Source organism: Cervus elaphus, chromosome 17 (assembly GCF_910594005.1).
Source record: "Cervus elaphus chromosome 17, mCerEla1.1, whole genome shotgun sequence".
NCBI lineage: Eukaryota > Metazoa > Chordata > Mammalia > Artiodactyla > Cervidae > Cervus > Cervus elaphus.
In genome coordinates, this window is record NC_057831.1 from 59299351 (window position 1) to 59321301 (window position 21951).

General features: G+C 42.4%; 1 protein-coding gene across 15 annotated transcripts in view; it reads left to right on the forward strand.

Moving 5' to 3' along the window:
* The window catches only part of LIMCH1 (LIM and calponin homology domains 1), a 348017-nt gene that overhangs the window by 230956 nt on the left and 95110 nt on the right, over window positions 1-21951 (forward strand). For 14 of the 15 annotated variants that reach the window (XM_043871027.1, XM_043871031.1, XM_043871033.1 and 11 more), the window contains 2 exons: window positions 15923-16029; window positions 21479-21509. In XM_043871027.1, the coding sequence (XP_043726962.1) occupies window positions 15923-16029; window positions 21479-21509 (138 nt within the window). The remainder of the gene's footprint in view (window positions 1-15922; window positions 16030-21478; window positions 21510-21951) is intronic. The other variant, XM_043871039.1, reaches the window with a different exon arrangement.

Below are 21951 nucleotides of genomic sequence, written 5' to 3' on the forward strand. Positions count from 1 at the left end.
CTGAAGTCCATATGTTTAGGAAATGCTGAGTTAAAATTAAAGAAGTTTCTTAGTAAGGAATTTCTCACGACTGTTAGCCTGAGCTTCATGAACTCCAACTGGGGCTATTTTATGTAGCATTTTCCGAGTTTTATTTGATCTAGAACCTCTTTGGACATATACTCTAGGGCAAGGATTCTCATACTATTGTGGTAAAGAACAGGATTTATTATTGTTGGAGGGGTTTTTTGTGGGTTTTTTTTTGTGGTAAAATATAGAAAACATTAAATTGACCATTTTAACCTTTTTCAGGTGTACAATCTAGTGGCCTTAAGTGCATTAACACTGTTGGTGCAAAATCACCAGTAACCATTTTCAGAATTTTCTCATCGTCCCAAACTGTAACTCTGTCCCTGTTAAACAACATCTCTCCATGCCTCAGAACTCCCAGCCCCTAGTCTGGGAGTCTCTGTGAAGTCTGGGAGTCTTTATGTCTCCATGAATTTCCCTATTCCAGGTACCTCATAGAAGTGGAACCATATAGTATTTGTGTTTTGGTGTCTCGCTAATTTCACTTAGCACAATGTCTTCAAGGGTTCATCCATGTTGCACTGCATGTCAGAATTTCCCTCCTCTTTAAGGTTGGATAATGTTCCATTATACTCATGATCCACATTTTGTTTATCCATTCATTTGTTTATGGATAGACAGTTTGGTTTGTTTCTACTTTTTGTTTATTGGGAAATGAACTTTGATGTACAGATATCTGAATCCCTGTTTTCAGTTCTTTCGGTTATATACCTAGAAGTGGAATTGCTGGATCATACTTAACTTTGTGTTTAACTTTCTTAGAAACGGCCAAACTGTTTTCTATAGAAGCTACACTATTTTATGTTCCCACCAACAACACACAAGGGTTCCAATTTTTCCACATTCTTGCCAACATTTGTTATTTTCTGCGGGTTTTTTTTTTTTTAAACAGTCATCTTGAAAAAAGTGAAAGTGAAAGTCGAGTCTGACTCTTTGTGACCCCATGGACTACACAACCCGTGGAATTCTCCAGGCCAGAATACTGGAGTGGGTAGCCTTTCCCCTCTCCAGGGAATCTTCCCAACCCAGTGATTGAACCCAGGTCTCCCACATTACAGGCAGATTCTTTACCAGCTGAGCCACAAGGGAAGCCCAAGAATACTGGAGTGGGTAGCCTGTCTCTTCTCCAGGGGATCTTCCAGACCCAGGAATCAAACCAGGGTCTCCTGCATTGCAGGAGGATGGTATTTCATTGTGGTTTTGATTTGCATTTTGTTATTGTTTAATTTGTGATTCAGTTTGGGCTGATGTGTGATGCTAGTGCCATTAACTACACAGGTCACACAATATTCAGGTTGGACAACATCCAAAATGGTGTGTACTCTGTTCAGTGAGATGTGTCCAGAGATCACAGACTTGGATGTGGTTAGAATGCCAAGTTGTTATAGACGTTTCTAAATGCTGTTTTCCAGTTCTTCATTTTTCTCATCATGAACCAGGACCAAACCCACAGTAGTCCACAGATCATTGTTTGACCATCACTGCTGTAAGAAATGCTGAAGGAGGTGTCAAATATATGAGTATTATTTAATGAAGTAAGTTAGATAATTTAAGCAGTGTTATTCTTACATAACTGAAAACTATTTTTTAATTCAATTACCAAATACAATTCATACATTATGCTGAAAAACCACCTGGCCATATAACATAATAAAGTTGTTTTTGGTCTGGAGAGAGTTTGGTCACTTTTTGGTGGGATAACAGCCTTGGAATCGGGATAGTTTCTTTGATACGCTGGCATCTGAGTTCTCCTGAGATAGCGCTATGACATTGACCCTTAAGTAGGCTTGACTATTAAGTCCCTGAAAGGAGAAGCAGCCGCCATGTGGTAAGTGTTCTGACCCAAGAAGAGCTAGGCTCCAACTGCCGTATTGATGAGGAACTGTGCTTGTAAAAGCCCTTCCAGCAGAGGTAGTTAAGCAACATGGGCATGCCTCGTTCCGTGGTTGGCCATCTTTGGCATCAAGCCTGTTACCTCCGGGAAACTGAGACAGCATGACGACTTAGTGCAGAGACCCTTTCAAAAGAACATCTTTAGGGAAAAACTAAATTTGACCTGTTATATTTGGACCGTGAAAGATGGTAGCGGTCATTCTGTCTTCTACTCTATAAGAACTCTGAGATAAAAACCCACATCCGATCTGCTTTTGTGAAGGCAGCCAGTGTTGCTGGTTTTGTCTGCCCCAGGTCCCCTTCCTAGGGGATGCACATTCCTAGGGGGTCACATTCTCCTTTGGGGAACTGTTCTGGCTCCTCTTGCTCCCCACCATTGATTTAAATGATTCATGATCTCTTTTAACTTGTCCCATTAGTCACTGTGGGAGGGGACCTGACCCCAGGCACACCAATAAGGGTCTTTTCCTTTTCCTGGTATTTTTTCAAACTGCAAATGAAGAAAAGTCAGTCCTCTCAGGTGGTGAAAATCTTCATGTATGAGATTGGAAACTAGGGGATCCATGTGAAGGAAACCTGTGTGTGGTGAAAGCAAGCCAGCCAGTGTGCAGAGCAAGTGGATAGGAGATGAAGCAATTCCAGGTTCCAAATAGATGAAGCCCTGGTTTCCTATTGTTTCAAAGGGTCAGCTGCCCCCCTACATCCTTGTAGCTGGATTGCACTGGGCTCTGTAATCCGGTAAAAGCCTGCATCCATCTGGGCTCTCTCACTTGTGAATAAGAGTCCCACCTCTCACAGGACCCTTTCCTGCACAAAGCATTTAGCACATTGCCTTTCATACTTCTTGTTGTTGTTTAGTTTCTAAGTTGTGTCCAACTCTTTGCGACCCCATGGACTGTAGCCCACCAAGCTCCTTTCCATGGGAGATAGGCAAGAATACTGGAATGGGTTGACGTTTCCTTTTCCAGGCAAGAATACTGGAGTGGGTTACCATTGCCTCCCCAGGGGATATTCCCAACCCAGGGGTCGAACCCACATCTCTTATTAGGCAGGCAGATTCTTTAGCACTGAGCCACCTAGGAAACCCTTTCATACTATACGTATGCAATTAATATTTTTGAATAAGTATAAAAATTAAAGATAATAGAGCCTAATTGCTGGCTATTTGCTCTTCATTGTGACACTGACCCCCGTTTCACTCCCATTGATGAAAACATGTTAACAGATTGCTTGCAAATGTCTGCAGTTGTCAACTTTATATTCTTTTTTTAAAAAGTGTTTAGATGCAGAACGTGGGAGGGGTGATGCAAAGGCATTAACTCTTGGGAGCTAATGACATCTATCTGTTGATGGGAGAAGAAGGTGAGGACGTGGCAGAGAGCTTTTAGAAAGCAGAGGAGGTTTGTAAAACCCTCTGCAAGGATGGGAGAAGGGCTGGCCAGGAGCCCCAGAAGGATGACCAAGTGGGCCCACTGAGGCAGGAGCTTGGAAATGTGTAGCAGTTCCGGACCCAGCAAAGCACCATCATTTCCAGTAGCACCAGGAGCAGAGAGCTAGGGATTTAGGGTGATCAGTAAATAACACTCCTCTCTTTCCCTCCCAGCTGAGACATAAACAGAGGAGTCAGATAGAGATGAAAACATCAGCTTTACTTCTTATGAAACAAATAGGAGAGCGTGGGTTTAGAGCTGCAACCAAGTGGATTTGCTAATCCTTGCTCCTGAATTAAACAGGTTTATTCACCCATTCCCAGCACAGCTGGACAACCACAGGCTTCACCCACCAGAGAGAGGCCCCTTCCCACACGGCAGAGACAGGCAGGGCGTATGTGTCCTGTGGACAGGCTGTCTGCCACAGAGAGGAAGTCTCAAGCTGGCTGAACCGAGCATGTCCTCCCTGTTCCTTCTCCCAAACCAACCTAGGGGAGGAAGAGTGAGGGGCCAAGAGTGTTCTTCCTCCATGGAGAAACATGAGGAGTGGGCATACCTGTTCCCCGCCTCAAGCAGAGGCAGAAGTGGTTGGCGTAGCCTCCAAGGCTCATGTCCGAGGCTGACTGTTCCACCTCTGCACGCCTCTTCCTGCTCATTGCTCCCTGGGGGAAGGCGGAGAGCTGGGGCTGTTGAAGGTCCAGGCGGTGGAGCTGTGGAATAGTCTCACTCGTCTGGACTGGATCGGGAAGGAAATAAGGCAGGGGGAGGAGAGGGAAGTGAGCTGAAAGGAAAAGACGGGGTCTAGAGAGGAGAGAGCAGGTGTGTGGGAGAGAAGGAATGAGAAGCCTGGGAGGAGAGGCGCTCGAGCCAGGGAGTAGGATAGTGGAGATTGGGGTCCCCACAGAGCAGGTGTGGGTGATAATTATGATCCTAAAACAGAGTGTATGAGTAAGAACGATTGGAATTGAGGAGGTCAGACTCTCAAGCCAGGCTGTCGAACAGGTTGCTGTGTAGAATGTGAAGTCACCTAGAATGTTGACTGCAGTCAGCAGGGGACCAGAGTTCTCCATGATTGATGGGAATGGTGGGCAGGATGGAAGGTCATTATCGTGAAAACTGGTGGCTTAGACCTTCCTCGCAGCGAGGATTCCTCATGAGGATGGGAAAGTCCGTGGTCTGGGAGGGCAAAGAAGCTCTGCGGCAAGCAGAGTTCCATGTCTGTCCTCACCTGCCACTTTGCTGAAATTAACAATCAGCCAGCCTTCCTTTGACCCACCGTACCTTTTCTTAATCTCTTTGCTAAACTTCCTAGAAGTGTCTCTTTGTGTTTTCTCTATTGTTTTTATTCTACACTAATTTCCTAACTTCCTGCAATATGGTTTTCACGCTCTCATTCCATTGACGTTGTCCCCAATGTCAGTAATGTCCTTCTAATCAGAAATTCCATTCATTGATTACTTAACAGTTTTATTCTAATAATAGAAATAAATATCACAATTGAAAACATTTATTGTGTCGAACATGGTTCTGTTTTAAGCACTTTACATATATTTTCTTGTTTAACTCCACAACATCTCTGTGACATTATATGTATCCCCACAATTATGGTCATTCATTCCTTCCATGCATATATCTTGACTGTTTACTTTTTGTATATAAGAGATCCTTCTATATTGATTTCTAACATCTGCAGTGATAACAGATGCTGTATGATTTCAGTACCTTTAGACCCTGAAATTTCTGCCCCTTGTTTTATGTTCCTGGGCATCTTCCAATGTCTCCTAGTTTATAATCTATGGGAACTTAAAGGGAATTTGTATCCTTCTGTTATGTGAAAATTGTATAAATCTTAATTATGTTTAAAAAAAAAAAGGACCATTCTAGATAATACCTAGGTAAGAAAAGGAGCAGTGCATAGGCCCTGGCAGGGATCTTCCTGGTTGGTTGAGGACCAGCAGGGAAGGGGCTGTGCCTGGCTCCAGGGAAGGGGAGCAAGGTGGGGTGGGGTCAGAGAGGCAGTGGGCGGGTCAGAGAGGTAGTGGGCGGGTCAGAGAGGCAGTGGGCGGGTCAGAGAGGCAGTGGGCGGGTCAGAGAGGCAGTGGGCGGGTCAGAGAGGCAGTGGGCGGGTCAGAGAGGTAGTGGGCGGGTCAGAGAGGCAGTGGGCGGGTCAGAGAGGTAGTGGGCGGGTCAGAGAGGCAGTGGGCGGGTCAGAGAGGCAGTGGGCGGGTCAGAGAGGTAGTGGGCGGGTCAGAGAGGTAGTGGGCGGCGGCTCCTGTGGGGCCTTGTGAGTCTTCGTAAGGACCTGTGCTTTCAAGAGAAAGCTGAGGCAGAGATTATGTAAGCAACTTGTCCGAGGCCCTTCAGCCTCCGAGTAGCCAACCAAAATACAAGCTCCTGATGAACCGTGCCTCTTGGAATAGGGAGTGTTCCAAGCTTCATTTATTATTTCTGTTTCTCACAAATCTCCCCTTCCTCTGTTTTTTAAGATGGTCTTAATGGCTGAAAACGTCATCATCACTCCAAACCCTTCTCCTTCTCCTCACCCTCTATTCCTGAATCCACTCAACTGCCAAGCCAACAGTGGGTGCTCACACTCTCCCCCCTTTCCTGCCCTTACTGATGGGTTGGCCCAAAAGTTCGTTCGGATTTTTCCATTTCATCCTGTGGAAAATCCCAAATGAATTTTTTGGCTAAACTCAGTACTTCTGAATAAGTTCAGGCTTTTCCACATCTCCCAGAGCTCTTATAATTTTGAACGGACCCTCTCCTCCACCCAGGGGATCTCTCCTGATGCCACCCAACATATTCTCCCAAAATAGAGGTTGATCGCAGGACTGTTTCTGTCCTTATTACCTGGACTTGATTCCCCAATGCCTAGAGAACAGTGCTTCACAAGGCTTCACAAATCCTTCCCAAGGCTCTCACAAACTCTCCCAAGCTTACCGCGCAGAGCTCTCTTCCCCTCCCCATTCTCTTCTTGAAAATCACTGTGCTTCTACTCGCTTCCCATCCATAACATATTTTCTTCTTCTGCAAGCAGCAGCCCAGCGGCCACCTTCTGGGCCAGACTTCCCCCGAATTCCCCCGGGCAGGGCGAGCCGCCTTTGCCTCTCCGTGGAAGGCCTGGTATCCTCATTAAGTGCTCCCGGCAAACTCAAGTGCGTTAAAAGTCTGGCAACTGCTGATTGTGGCTGGACACCGGCCAGTTAATGCAGCCAGGCTGGAACCCATGCAGGTTAGGAGAGCGACCGTGAACTCACGGCAGGTACCGGAAATCCCCAGATTCTATTAATTGCGGGCTAAGTTCCTGCAGATATTTCGGTAATGTATTCCTTAAGTTCTGAATTTCATAATTGCACTTCTGTTAGAGGGAATTTGTTTGCTTCAAATGCAGGAAACCTAGCAAAAACCATTAAAAAAAAAAAGCCTTAGAGAACAGAAAAGTACCATTGCTATTAGTTATTGATTTTCAAGAAAAGTCTAGATCTTCTCTGATATGCTTGCAAATCTTTGTGAGCTACCCTAATCCTTATTAAGATTTTTGAAGCAAATATTTACTATAGAAAATGGGTTAAGATAATAAATTCACCAGATGTAATGTCAGTTTACATTTTGCTACCTCTGCCTAGTCTTTTCCTTTATAGAAATTGAAAATTATACAGAGGCTTTATATATATATATATATCATTTAAAATTTTAATTCTGAAAATATGATAACACATTTATAGGCGACTTAGAAAATACAGAACAAAGTTACATATAGTTCCACTGTATATTATAATTATTTTTTAAGTAGATAAATTAAGATTTTTAGCTGGAGTTTCAATATCAAACTCTCAGAAACTAATAGAATGAATAGCCAGAAAAGTAGAAGGATATAGTAGACCTGAAAAGTGCTATGAATCAATTCAACATAATTAAGATATATACAATTTTTACACAACAGCAGGGTACAAATTCTATTCAAGTTCCTAAAGATTATAAACCAGGAGACGCTGGAACATATCCAGAGACATAAAACAAGGTGAAAAATTTCATGGATTAAAGAATTGAAATCATACAGGGTCTGTTCTTTTCAGCTTAGTTCAGTTCAGTCGCTCAGTCGTGTCCAACTCTTTGCGACCCCATGAATCGCAGCATGCCAGGCCTCCCGGTCCATCACAAACTCCCGGAGTTTACTCAAACTCATGTCCATCGAGTCGGTGATGCCATCCAGCCATCTCATCCTCTGTCGTCCCCTTCTCCTCCTGCCCTCAATCTTTCCCAGCATCAGGGTCTTTTCCAATGAGTCAGCTCTTCGCATGAGGTGGCCAAAGTATTGGAGTTTCAGCTTCAACATCAGTCCTTCCAATGAACACCCAGGACTGATCTTTAGGATGGACTGGTTGGATCTCCTTGCAGTCCAAGGGACTCTCAAGAGTCTTCTCTGTTCTCTTATTACTGTGGAATTATGTTAGAATTCAATATGAAAAGATATTTGAAAATAATCCAAATATTTTCAAGTGCAATGTGACATTTACCAAGAGAGATCTTTGACTTAGCCGTGGAAAGCCTCAACGTTACAAGACTGAAAAAACAGAGGATGATTGCAGAGAAGAAAGCATTTACATGAGAAATAATATCAAAGATACTTTAAAAAAAACCCATGTATTTGGAAATTAAATGTACACTTTTAAATGATAGGTATATCTAAGGAGCCCAGGTATTGTTTTTTCTCCAGAGCTCCAGGTGTGATTCTAATGAGCAGCCATGTTTAAAAACAACTGGACTATGTGATGATCTTTTACTTTTATCTAGCTTGTTTCACCGGAGAAGGCGATGGCACCCCACTCCAGTACTCTTGCCTGGAAAATCCCATGGACAGAGGAGCCTGGTAGGCTGCAGTCCATGGGGTCTCGAAGAGTCAGACACAACTGAGCGACTTGACTTTCACTTTTCACTTTCAGGCATTGGAGAAGGAAATGGCAACCCACTCCAATGTTCTTGCCTGGAAAATCCCAGGGACGGGGGAGCCTGGTGGGCTGCCATCCATGGGGTCGCACAGAGTCGGACACGACTGAAGCGACTCAGCAGCAGCAGCAGCAGCACATATTTGGGATCTAAAAAGTCAAACTCAGAGAAACATAGAAGAGTGGAACATAGTAGAGTGGTGGTTAGATTGGGTAGAGCCGGAGGCTTCTCCATCCCTGTCCGGCTTCCCTAGAGATCCACTAAGGGCTGGTGCCTTCCTCAGAGCCAGAAAGCTACACGTTGCTCCTCAGCGGATCAAGAGAAAGGGGAAACCCCTTGCCAGTTGGAAATGACAGCCGGGAAACGGAAAGGTAGCAAGCAGGTCTTTGCTGCCTTCGGAAGGCAGTAGGGAGGCCCGAGGTGAGACAGTGATGTGTCTCAGGGGCTGCACGGGAATGAATTGCTGGCCTGCCTTTCTTCCCTCTCACTCTTGCCCCTCGCCCCTGCGGTGCTCCATTGGGCCGTGGAAGCCTCTGCTATGGCCTTTGGAATCCTCCATCGGACTACAGCCTAGCACACAGTCAGGCCTTTCTGAATAAGCTTCCCAAGTGAGACATTGTTCTCCTCAGCCGTTAGGTTCCATGGTGTAATTAAGACCCCTTTTCAGTTACATTTTGGATTAAGTAGGTTTTTCTGGCTTAAACTGGCAACCACCATGCAAAGACTAATTCTGTGAGTTAATTACAAATGATGACCTACAAGCCATCTTCTTAGAAATGGACTTTTGGTACATAGCTTACACTTGGGTTTGTGGCAGCCTGTATAAGTCAAGCTGGCAATTTGTAACACTAACTAAACAGCAGTAATTGCAATTACCCTTTAAAAAAAGCAAACAGAAAATCTCCCATATAACCAGCAAGGGCTATAAATACTGTTTTTTGTGGATGGTTAGAGTTTTCTCACTTTCTCTGGTCCCTTCTTAACCTGAGTTGACAATAAAGCCATAATAATGCATAACATCCATATAATGAGTGTCTGGAAACACTAGAGACACTGGAATATGTTCTCAATACATTTGCTGTTGTTCAGTCACCAAGTTGCATCTGATTCTGCAACCCTACTGACTGCAGCACGCCGGGCCTCCCGTCCATCACCCCGTCCCTGAGCTTGCTCACCTCATGCCCATCGAGGCGGTGATGCCATCCAGCCAGCTCATCCTCTGTCGTCCCCTGCTCCTCCTGCCCCCAATCCCTCCCAGCATCAGGGTCTTTTCCAATGAGTCAGTTCTTCACATCAGGTGGCCAAAGTATTGGGGTTTCAGCTTCAACATCAGCCCTTCCAATGAATATTCAGGACTGATCTCCTCTAGGCTTGACTGGCTTGATCTCCTTGCAGTCCAAGGGACTCTCAAGAGTCTTCTCCATCACCACAGTTTGAAAGCATCAATTCTTTGGCTCTCAGCCTTTTTTACAGTCCAACTCTCATAATTCTGTCATCCGTATAAGATTAATGGCATCCCCTACCTCATAGATTAGAAATCCAAAGATCAGAAGTGTTGGGAACCATGCCCAAGACCATGTAACTAGTATGTGGATGAGGCTGGGATTCTAACTAGAGTCCTCCTGACTCCAAAACTGTTATGCTGTGTTCCATGGTACATTTGTTCCCTCATTTCCATTGTCTAATTAGACAATTTTTTGTAAACAAACCTCTGTTTACATGTATCTTGAACAAATCCAGCTATACAATAGATCATGAAAATCGTGAAGATAACATACTTCTAAATCCTTCTCATCTACCAGAATTTTGTAGGCTTTTTTTTTTTTTCATTCTTATAAGTACCTAGAATGTAGTGCTTAATTTGTTTTAAGTGTTTAGTGAGTACCTGCTATATGCTGGGGAAACTCTGGAGGTGGAGACCATCCTGGCCATCCTTCATCTTGACTTTGGAGCAAGAAGGGAAGGGAGAGAATCATCAGGGTTTCTTCAGTGAAGAGGCCCTGGGGAGGGCTGAAAGCTCAGACCTCAACCCGGGCCCCCCCAGGAAATGTTTTCACACACACTGCGGGCCCACAGATTAGGGACATGGGAAACCCCTGGGCCAAGAACCAGGAGTGAATGCATAGTCCTTAGGTAAACAGAGGTCTAAACCTATTCATTACTATTAGTTGAGCACAAAATGGACTCTTTCAGGAACTTTATGTTCCGCATCTGTGTTGAATTGAGACTCATGTTGCAGCACTTTCCCATTAGCCAGAAATAGAAAACTTTCCATCAGTAGCGCTGGAGCCTGTGCCTCAGAGACTTTGCAACAGTTGTCTCCCAGGCAACCGTTCTTTTTCCCTTTAGTTTTACGAAACTCACAACCCTGTGGAGTTGAATATATTTCTACACATTTAAACACTTTTTCTCTAAACTTCTGGGGAAACTTTTCAGATATATAGATGGCATAATCAACACTGGAATACGGGTCACCTAGAACCAGGCCAGTGGACTGCAGCCCGATGCCTGCTTGAGTAAGTGAGGTGTGTCGGGAGGCTGACACTTCCACTTATTTGTGTATTTGTCTGGCTTCAGTGACAGAGTTGGGGCTTCACCGATGGCTCAGCGGATAAACAATCTGCCTGCAATGCCAGACACCCAGGAGATGCAGTTTTGATCCCTGGGTCAGGAGGATCCCCTGGAGAAAGAAATGGCAGCCCACTCCAGGATTCCTGCCTGGAAAATCCCATGGACAGAGGAGCCTGGAAGGCTACAGTCCATGGGGTCGCAAAGACTCAGACATTAGTGAGCCACTCATCATGCACGCAGGGTAGAGTAAAGTCATTTTGACAGAGACCACCATGTGCCCACAGCGCCGCATTTACTGTCTTTGCCACCCTTTGGACTGTAGCCCACCAGGCTGTAAAAAAAAAAAAATGGCCAAGTTTTGAGATATATATTTGCCAATTATTAGTTATTTTTCCATACTTGCTTTATCTCTTTCTCCATAGTCGACAGATAGCATCCTCTCTCCCTATCTATTTCCATCTCTCCTATCCACACATGTGTGTGCATATACTAAGTCACTTCAGTTGTGTCCAACTCTGAGCAACCCTATGGATTGTAACCTGCCAGGCTCCTCTTATCCATGGGATTCTCCAGGCAAGAATACTGGAGTGGGTTGCCATGCCCTTCAGGGGATCTTCCTGAACAGGGATTGAACGTGCATCTCCTGAGGCTCCTGCCTTGCAGGCAGATTCTAAACCACCAAGCACTGGAGAAGCCCATGCATGCACACACACACACATTTTATTTTGTTGAACCATTTGAAATTATGTTATAGACATGATAACTTGTCCTTGAAAAATCCATATGTTTGCCTAAAAATGAAGGTATTCTTTCATATAACCACAACACCAGCATCGTCATGCCTAGAAAATTAACATTCATCCAATAATGTTATCCAACAATGGTCTACCTTTAAATTGAACTTTTATTGTCTTTATTATACTTTTCCTTTCTGGATCTAAGATCCAATCAAAGGTCATATGATACATTTGGTCATCACGTCTCTTCAGTCTCCAATATTTGTTTTATCATGACATTGACATTTTTGAAGAGTTTTTAAAAAATTTCTTTTGAAGCCTAAGAATTAATGGGTTTGCAGTACTATACTAGTAAGAGCTAAATAGAATAATCATTGCAGTAAATCAGTGTCTCTACTTCTTTCCCAGGATTGAGACACAGTTGTGTTGCTTGGCTTCAGAAGCTAAGACACTAGATTGTTAGTTTTGCTTGGAGTTGTAAATGTGGAAAAAACCCAGCGTGAAGAGCAAGGCAGATGGGAATATGCAGGATGCATTTTAAGTAATTAAAGGCACAGCCGTCCCTGCCCGCTCCGATCGCTGCCCTTGTTAGCTCTTGGCTGAGGGGGCTCTTCCTTCTGGCTTTTCTCCTGACTGGGGTCTGGCTCCTCTCCAGCATCATTAGGGTGCAGCACAAAACTGGAAGGAGACCTGCCGTGATTTAAGTCTGGCAGCCCAAAATGTTCAGCCCGAGTGGCTGCACGGCGCTTCTGCATCTGCAGCCTGCGTACTGAAGCGAGGGCGGCGCTCTGGGGCACTTCTGCCAGCGCCCGTGGGAAGAACGCTTTCGCGCCTTCCTTGAGAATCTGATGGGCCACAGTCACGTGCCTCTGATGGGACCACGTGGGGGTCGCTGGTCTGTTCCTATCATTGGGGTCCCAGATGATTCCTGGAGAGTTCTGAGACCCATCCTTTAATGTCCTCTGGGCTAGAAGCCCTCAGAGCTCATAGGCCAACCAGAAAGATTGCTGCATGCCCTGCAGAAGGCTCACCTGAACATCTACAAACCTCTGGAAGTGGGATGCAAAATAGGAAAGCTCCAAAGAGAAATTGGATCATTTTAAAACGTGTAAAGCGATTGGGGAAGAGACTGTGAAGGGTAGATGACTTCAGACTATAACCAGCTCACTGTCAGTCTACAATATGTCTTGTACATATGACACGGGTCTTATGAATGATGGCTCTTCTTACCCTGAAAAAAATCCAGGGACACAGGAAAGACAACGTGCTGGGGGAAAGACATAACACACGGGAAAGCCTCCACGGGGGGAGATGAGATTAGAGTATCTCCTCATTGGTTTCCCAGTCTCCTGCCTCGTTCCTCTTAAGTCCTTCCTTTGCACCGTCTCCTCCCCGAGGCCTACCCCCGACGATCTACTTCTGCTGCAGACCTGGGCGTTTACTTCCCAGGTTACCACCCCTCTGCCCTCCATGGCCTTCAGGGGCCCCTTTGATCAGCCCCTGACTCCAAAGCCTGCCCTTCCTTTGGTGCCGGCCTCAGATTTGGTGCTTGATCCCCTCGTGTCTGCCGTGGCTTTTTGCACCCCCATTCTTTCCTGGCTCTGCAGCCTTGGTTCCTTCACTGCTCACTGGCTGAAGTCAAGTGAAAGCTGCTCAGTCGTGTCTGACTCTTTGCGACCCCACGGTCTATAGAGTCCATGGAATTCTCCAGGCCAGAATGCTGGAGCGGGTAGCCTTTCCCTTCTCCAGGGGATCTTCCCGACCCAGGGATCGAACACAGGTCTCCCACGTTGTGGGCCGTTTCTTTACCAGCTGAGCCACAGGGGAAGCCCAAGAGTACTGGAGTGGGTAGCCTATCCCTTCTCCAGGGGATCTTCCTGACCCAGGAATTGAACCAGGGTCTCCTGCATTGCAGGCAGATTCTTTACCAACTGAGCTATCAGGGAAGCCTTAATGATGCTTAATTGTTCCATGCCTTACACTGCTCATCTATAAAATGAGGAGGATCATAGTACCTACCTCATAAAGTTGTACGGGAATTAAATGAGTTAACATATGTAAAATTCTTGGAAGAACGCTTGGCATTTAATAAGGGCTATATAAAGGTTAGCAATTTATTGCTATTGCTCTTGTTATTTTGAGCCTGGATGTATTAATTTTTATTGCTGCATAAAAAATTACTGTAAACTTAGCATCTTCAGTCAAATCCACTGACTGGCTTAGTGTCTTTAATCAGAATATTGGCATGGTGTGACTAAATTCTTTGCTCCGGGTCTCACAGTGCTGAAATTGAGGTGTTGGCAGGGGCTGAAGTTCAAGCTGAGCTTCTTCCAGGCCTCTTCCTAGCTCATGTGGTTGTTGACAGAATGCATCTCCTTGCAGCTGTGGAATCTATGGCCAGCAGGAACTCTGACTTCACCTTCTTTGTAAAGCTCCCCATGATTAGGCACAATCAGGCCATCTTTCTTTTGATCAGCTCAAAGCCAAGTGGTTAATGACATAATCACAGAGTGGTAATCTACCACAGGCTCCTCTGGCACTCAAGGGAAGGAGATTGTATAGAGTGTGTCCCTCAGGGGGTGAGATTCTTGCGGGCCATCTTATTAGCAGAATCCTGCCTACACACTGGTCATTGGGAAATACAATGACTTTTGTTCACTTTGTTAAATTGCACTTCAAGTATATGATTTATTTACCAGCACCATTACTTCAGATTTTTGTAGCATCTGGCTTAGAGCATTTAGATAGGTTTGCTTCCCTGGTAAAGAATCCCCTGCAATGTAGGAGACCTGGGTTCAGCCCCTGGCTTGGGGAGATTCCCTGCAGAAAGGAACAGCTACCTACTCCATTATTCTGGTCTGGAGAATTCCACGGACTGTATAGTCCATGGGGTCACAAAGCGTTGGACATGACTGAGCAAATTTCACTCTCACTTCACATTGATCCGGCTCCTGGAACCAGTCCTCATCATTCCTTTCCTGAAGTTTGAACTACCTGATGGAACCAGTTAGCTCATCTTTTACAAAGTCTTTTACGAAGACCTCACTGATGAATCTGCAGCTAATATCCTAGAGTTCCTAAAGGATGACTCACAATTTGCCATCCCTTCCAGAGCCATTTGTTTATTCTTAATGACTCCAAATAGATAAAGACCAGGCCCTTCCTCGGCTGTTGATTGTGGCTGCTACTCTGCCAGGCCAAAGTCAACTTGCACCTGATAGACAAATGCATCACCATGAGGAAGGTCTTTGATATTATTTCCAAAAGATTTCCTTGCCCCCTCTTTTTCCCCTTCCAGTTAAGTCTAGATTCCCCCCACCAATTTAATTCAGTTTACAGTCCACAAAGAGGTATTATTGATCAAAACCCACTGATAAAGGATCTATTTTTGAAGATCAGTTAGAAAGAAAAACTCGAAGATGACTCTTAGGTAGTAAAACCTATTTTTTATAGGCAATAAGACATGGGACAAAACTTTGAAGCAATAGGAGTACTGTGTATTAAGTTGCTTGGTTGTGTCTGACTCTTTGTGACCCCATGGACTGTAGCCCACCAGGCTCCTCTGTCCATGGGATTCTCCAGGCAGGAATACTGGAGTGGATTGCCATGCCCTTCTCCAGGGGATCTTGCTGACCTAGGGATTGAACTAGCGTCTCCTGTGTCTCCTGCCTTGGCAGGCAGGTTCTTTATCACTAGCGCCACCAGGGACTACTCCCCTCAAATCGCTGTTGCACTTCTTTTTTTTTTAAAAAAAAAATTATATATTTATTTGTTTTTGGCTGTCTTGGGTCTTCGGTGCTGCAAGCAGGCTTTCTCTAATTGTGGCTAGCAAGGGATGCTCTCTTGTTGCAGAACACAGGCATAAAAGTGAAGGATTAGCAGTCGCCTCTCAGGATGTGGAATCTCCCCAGAACAGGGATCCAATCCTTGTCCCTTGCATTGGCAGGTAGATTCTTAACCACTGGAGCAGCAGGGAAGTCCTAAGTGTTATTTTTCAGTGGCATTTAACTTACAGTTTTATACCAGTGTGAAAGGTAAAGGGGAGGAAAATGAATTTGACAGAGCTGTGGGTTCAGAAGTGTGAAGTGTCTGTTTACTCCAGGATTTCATAACAAAGTATGATTTTATTATCTAACAAGCCATGACTCACGCTTGACTCTCACTGCCCCAATGATTGTCTTCTCTCCAATGCTTTGGACAATTAAAGGGGAAAGACTGGTTCATGAAATAATATTAAATAATATAGACTTAGATTTCTTTTCTTCCTTCCAGGACAATATCATATTATTCTTGAGAGGTTGTAAAGAGCTCGGCCTCAAAGAATCTCAACTTTTTGACCCCAGTGACCTACAGGATACGTCCAACAGAGTAACAGTCAAGTAAGTCATGCGCGATTTATGTTCAAGGGAAACCCATTTATGGTTTGATTTGCAGTTTTGTGATGATGTTGTAAGGTCTAAGAGGCAGAGAATTGGACATGCCTAATAAAATAGAAATGTGAAGGTGAAAATCCAGCTTTCAGAACAAGCCACATTGGCCTTCCCTTGTGCGTAACTTCCATTCTGATCAAACATAATTTTTTGAAATGCAAAAATCATACATATTGAGTTAGAATTTTAGAGAAGAGGAGGAAAACTTTTAGGTGAAACTTAACAGAGGGACAAGCAAGGGAGAAGTATGCACAGAATCTGTTTGGGTTAGACAAAAAGCTTTTATTGGCTCCAGTTGGGCATATGAATAGGCTCTTGGAAGACTGCAAACTCCTAAACAGTTCTGAGCTCTGTTTATTATGCAAAGAAGGCAATAGATTATGGAAAAATCTCTTCTTCATTTACATGTGTAGCTGTTTTCTCGTATGTGTCAGTGATTAAGTTCTCTGAAGATGGATCATTGGCCGTTTGGCCATTGTTGACTGTGTCTACTCAATGAACCATGTTTGGGGCCAAGGAATTCTTGGGAGAGAACGTTATAGTAAAAGAAAAGGCAATATGCGTCTCTGTAAAGAAATAGCTGTGAGCGGAGTAATGAGATGAAGAGTCCTTTTGAGATGGTAGAGTTAACTTTCCTGTAGTTTAAAAGTTCTTCAGACTCTACCAAATTCATATAAAACATTTTCCAAATTAGTCAAACAGTATTTGGCATTAATATGCTTTAATAATAAGCTTAGTTACATACATAGCATCTTTGGGTTGGATGTTACTTCTCCTTTTGATTACTTTTGGATCATTTTATCATAGAAAGGCAGAAGAAAGAGAGACACCAAAATTCAGAGCTGTAAATTTTTTGGTATTTGCCTGCTGATACTGGCTTTTTTTTAATGATGGGGGAAATATGGAAACTACTAAATGAAATCGAATTGGAGTTCATATTGGATTTTATGATTTATGACTAGGAGTAAGGGAGAGTCATCCATGATTGATATATAAAAATCACTTCTCTGTTGTCAGCATGCCTTCTTTTTAAGTGTAATTGACATTTGCTGTTGTGGTTCACTCAGTCATATCTGACACGTTGCAACCCCATGGACTGCAGCACACCAGGCCTCCCTGTCCTTCACTATCTCCCAGAGTTTACTCAAACTCATGTCCATGGAGTTAGTGATACCATCTAACCATCTCATCCTCTGTTGCCCCCTTCTCCTCCTGCCCTCAATCTTTCCCAGCATCAGGGTCTTTTCCAATGAGTCAGCTCTCTGCATCAGGTGGCCAAAGCATTGGAGCTCCAGCTTCATCATCAGTCCTTCCAGTGAATATTCAGGGTTGATTTCCTTTAGGATTGACCGGTTATCAAGAGTCTCCTCCAGGACCACAGTTCAAGAAGATCCCCTGGAGAAGGAAATGGCAATCCACTTCAGTATGCTTACCTGGAATATCCCATGGACAGAGGAACCTGGAGGCTACAGTCCATAGGGTCACACAGAGTCGGACATAATTGGCATACACTATGATACTAGTTTCATATGTACAACATAGTGATTCAGTATTTGTGTATATTGCAAAATGTTTACCACAGTAAGTCTAGTTAACATCTGTCACTATATAAAGTGTATTTTTCTTGCAATGTGTACTTCTAAGATCTTCTCTCTTAGCAACTTTCAAATAAACAATATTGTTTTATTAACTATAGTTATCATGCTGTACATTACAACCCCATTATTTATTTATTTTGTAACTAGAGGTTTGTACCTTTTGACCTCTCTTTAATATTTCTCATGGAAAAACTTTAGTTAAGGGCAAAAATAACAGAATAAAAGTTATGATATTTGAATATGGAAAGCCCCATAAACCTCATTTTAGTTCTCACATGCTCCATTTATTCTGTATCTAAATCCAGCCTGTATAAATCATTACTCAGTTTAGGAAATTGTTTCAGGTTCTGCCTCATCTCATATTTGTAGTTTCACCTGGGTGGCAAGTGACCAGAAACAATAGTAACTGTGCGGCATGGTCGGTAATCATTAGTCACACACTCATTGCTGAGAGGGTGAAGGAAAGTTCACTCTGACAGTGTTGGCAGCTGCATTCATTTTTTTTTTTTTTTAAGTCACTCTAAACCAGTATGTTACTAAACCAGGAGAACACTGAGATTGATTAGTTTTAGAGATTTAGAACTCATATCACCGTTATTGCTTTTCTATAAAACCCTGGGCATCAGGAAATCCAGGGTCTACCTCTGCATGTGCTACCCCTTAGGTCTATAATCCAAGGCAAGATCCTTTGCTTCAGTAGGCCTCTGTGTCTTCATATGTAAAATGGAATTGGACAGAATATTCTTACGGGTATGATTCTAGCTAAAGCTTGCTCGGGGCAGATCTGGGAAGATGGTTCAACCAACTTCTAAAGAGACTTTAATTCAAAGACACAGAAAGCAATCCAAAGGAAAAAAAAGTCACTTAGACCAGTGGCTCACAATCACTTCTCAATTACTAGGCCGTCTTCCCCTCCTCCTGTTCTTTCCTCTGTCCTTTATCTTTCTTTTCCTTCTTTTCTCTGTCTCCTTCTCTTCCCAGTGCCTCCCTTCCCTTCTTTATCATATCTTTCCATTTATCTCCCATTTTATATTTCTTCTTATTTTCTTCCAAGTTTTTCCTTCACTTGAGGTTATTATTTTTGTTAAGAAACACTTGCCCATCACTTTCCCCTGTGACTGATATTTTTCATTCATTCAACAGATTTACTGAGCAGCTACTATGTGCCTGATCCTTTCTGGTCACTAGAGAATAGGCCTTCTGTTCACGTGAAATCTATATACCGTGTGTCAAGAAATGAGAAGTAAATAAGCAGATTTTTAAAAATTGCAGGGAGTGATAAGTGCTGAGGAGAAAATAAAATAGTAATAAAATAGATGATGTAAAAGATAGTGACAATTGCAATATGTATATATCAAATCATTGTGTTGCATACCTTAAACTTACATAATGTTTTATATCAATTATAGCTCAACAAAACTGGGGGGGGGTAATAAAAAAGAAAGGGTGTCAAGAATAGTCTCTCTGAAGAGGTAGCATTTCAGCTGAGGACTGAGGCATGAAAGGAAAGCAAGAGCCAGCCATGCAAAGATCTACAGGGTATTCAGGGCAGAGGAAGGGTAGGTAGAAAGGCTAGGGAAGAAAAGCAAACTTGATGTCTAGGAAGAGAAAGGAGAGTGGCCTGCCAGTGTGGTAGAAGAGTAATGAGCAAGGATGAGTGTGGTGTGAGGGGTGGTTCACAAGCATTATAGGAGGTTGAATTTGGAATAATTATAGAGAAGGAATTTTTATTTCACTGTATGAATATTTAGAACATAAAGAACTTTATATGGAAATTATGCCATAAATTCATTTATGGCACTTAGAAAATCTTCTGTAGCCTTAAGGAGGATTGGGGCATGGAATGAACTATCCGCTTCACAACTTATCTGTAAGTGATGCTGGTTTAACTTAGTACCGTCTGGGGACATTTGTAACACATGTGGATTTCATAGCTATGGTAAATGAAAGCAGAAACTGCTATATTTTTCTGCTTTCCCCTCTGAAAGTTGAGCCAAACATTAGCAGATGGAAAACACCCTGTTGACACCAATTAGTAGTGAAAGCAATAGGTAGAGGGGTGGATCCCAAAAAGAAAATTTTGATGCTTTTTTTTTTTAATTGGAGTATAGTTGCTTTAGACCACTGTATCAGTTACTGTTGTAGAGAAAAGTAAATTGGCCAACATATTCATATATAATCTTGATACTTTTTCAAATTGTCTTTTTAAAAGTACTCTTTAGACTAGCTTTCTTTGTAGGTAATTTTTCTTACTTTTGTTTTTTTTTTTTTGAGAAGTAACTTGAGTAGAGAAAGAAAGAAAGAGGGAGAACCTGCAAATGATTACTGGGTGTGTAATTTCGTGAGGTCTACCTGTAATGGGTACCAGACAGCCTTGGTGAGAAATGAAAGCATAATCCAAGAGGGCTTGCAGCAAATACCATTCTAGAGAACTGCAGTGACTGGATGGAAAGGAGGAAGCCTTTGGGTTGCTCCCGAGGATGTCTCTGAAAAATTTAGAAGCGTTTTCACATAATTGGTTGTTATGTGGAAATCACTCAACAAATGTTTTGTGAGCTCCTAGTGTGTGCCAAGTGTGACTTTTTTTTAGAACTGGGTCACAATTTTTAGTCAAAAAATGTTCATTGTCAGTGCAGAAAAAGTCTTATGTTCCCTGTTCTTGTTTCTCACAAAAATTTCAAATCTTTCATAGATTTTTGTTTGCTTTCATCTAGTTTTGTTGTTATGTTCAGTTTTTTAAAATCCTAGCAAACACCTAAGCAGTTAATGACATATCATTCTTTCTGTTAATAGGGGGGAATATGAAACATGCTCTTAATCAAATCCAAATTGGACCACTGCTTCTTACAATGCAAGTGTCTGTTGATGGTTTATATCCTTAATGTGGCCTATGTTGTTTTCTGTTCCCTCAAATCTCAGTTGATTTAAAATTGTGCATCTGTTCATTAATCTGTACTTTGGGTCAGAATAGGCAGCAGTTAGGTAATTGTGATCTAAATATCTGAAGAAATTCTTGACTAGTTTTTTCAATAGAATTACGTTCTCCCTCCCCAACCCCCAACTGAAGTTCTGTGGAAAAAAGAAATGTAGCTTTTGTTTTCCTAGTATTTATTTGTTGACATGCTAAAGAAAACTTAGAATAATTTAGAAGAAATTTTTATATTTCACTGTATGAATATTTAGAAAGTACCACCAAGTAGCTTTTTTGTTTATAGTTTGAGAATAAATGTTTCTGTATATTTAAGAATGTGTGTATATTTGAACATAGCATGCATATTTTCCTGCTAATGGCTAATCCCCAGCACTAATTTATGTCCATAGCAGAAAAGAACAAATATTTGGATAGTATTGCCTCTTCTACATATATTTTTCAGGTCTATTTAATTAAGTAGTTTTAGACCTTTGTTAAAAGTACTTGTATAAAGAAGATTTTGGAAGTGCAGTCAGATTTCAGTTTGACAGTGATATATAACCTAGGCAAAATTGTACTTGAACAGTTCAGCTTTGAGTATACAAATATAAACAGTCCTAGTTTTAAATGGAATTCTTCATTTTCCAGATGTTACAAAACATTCATCTTTCCATGGTGTACTATGGAATTTTAATCCCATATTATCCTTCTATATTTTGTTTTCTAAGTAGTTTTATTTAGTACCTGAAATTACTAATCGTAGACCTTAAAAATAATATATTTTGATGATTTCATTATATTTGTTAGCTTTCACATATATCTTAGAGATGTTGAAATGAAGATCACAGTGAAGAAACTGATCATTTTTCTTTTCCTTTTTCCTGATTAGGAGTCTTGATTATAGTAGGAAGCTGAAAAATGTAAGTGTTTTAGCTTACTTTCTAAGCTTTTCTCCTTCTAACATTGGTGGTTCAGGTATAAATTTTACCTCATAAGTTCAGTGCCTCTCGAATGCCTAGCTAGAAAGAATCATTCTTAGAAAACAAGTATATGTGCCTCTGATAGAAAAATTAATGTCAGTGATAGAAATAAAAATGGTAGTTTTTTTCGGGGGGGATGTCTCTTTAATTAGATAAGAGCTCCATCTGAAATAAATGAAAGCTTGCACTCTATTTGTAATTTGGTTTCTTAAACACAGAATGATCTGTCTGAGTACTAACATTACCTCTTTGCTGTTGGTAAGCACAGATGGGGTTATTAAATTAAGCAGTTGGGCAAGTTGGTTTTGGGAAAACATTAGTTTGATATAAATACCGTTGACTGTTGTGGGCCCGTACCTTTTGTGTATTTTTTTGCTATTAA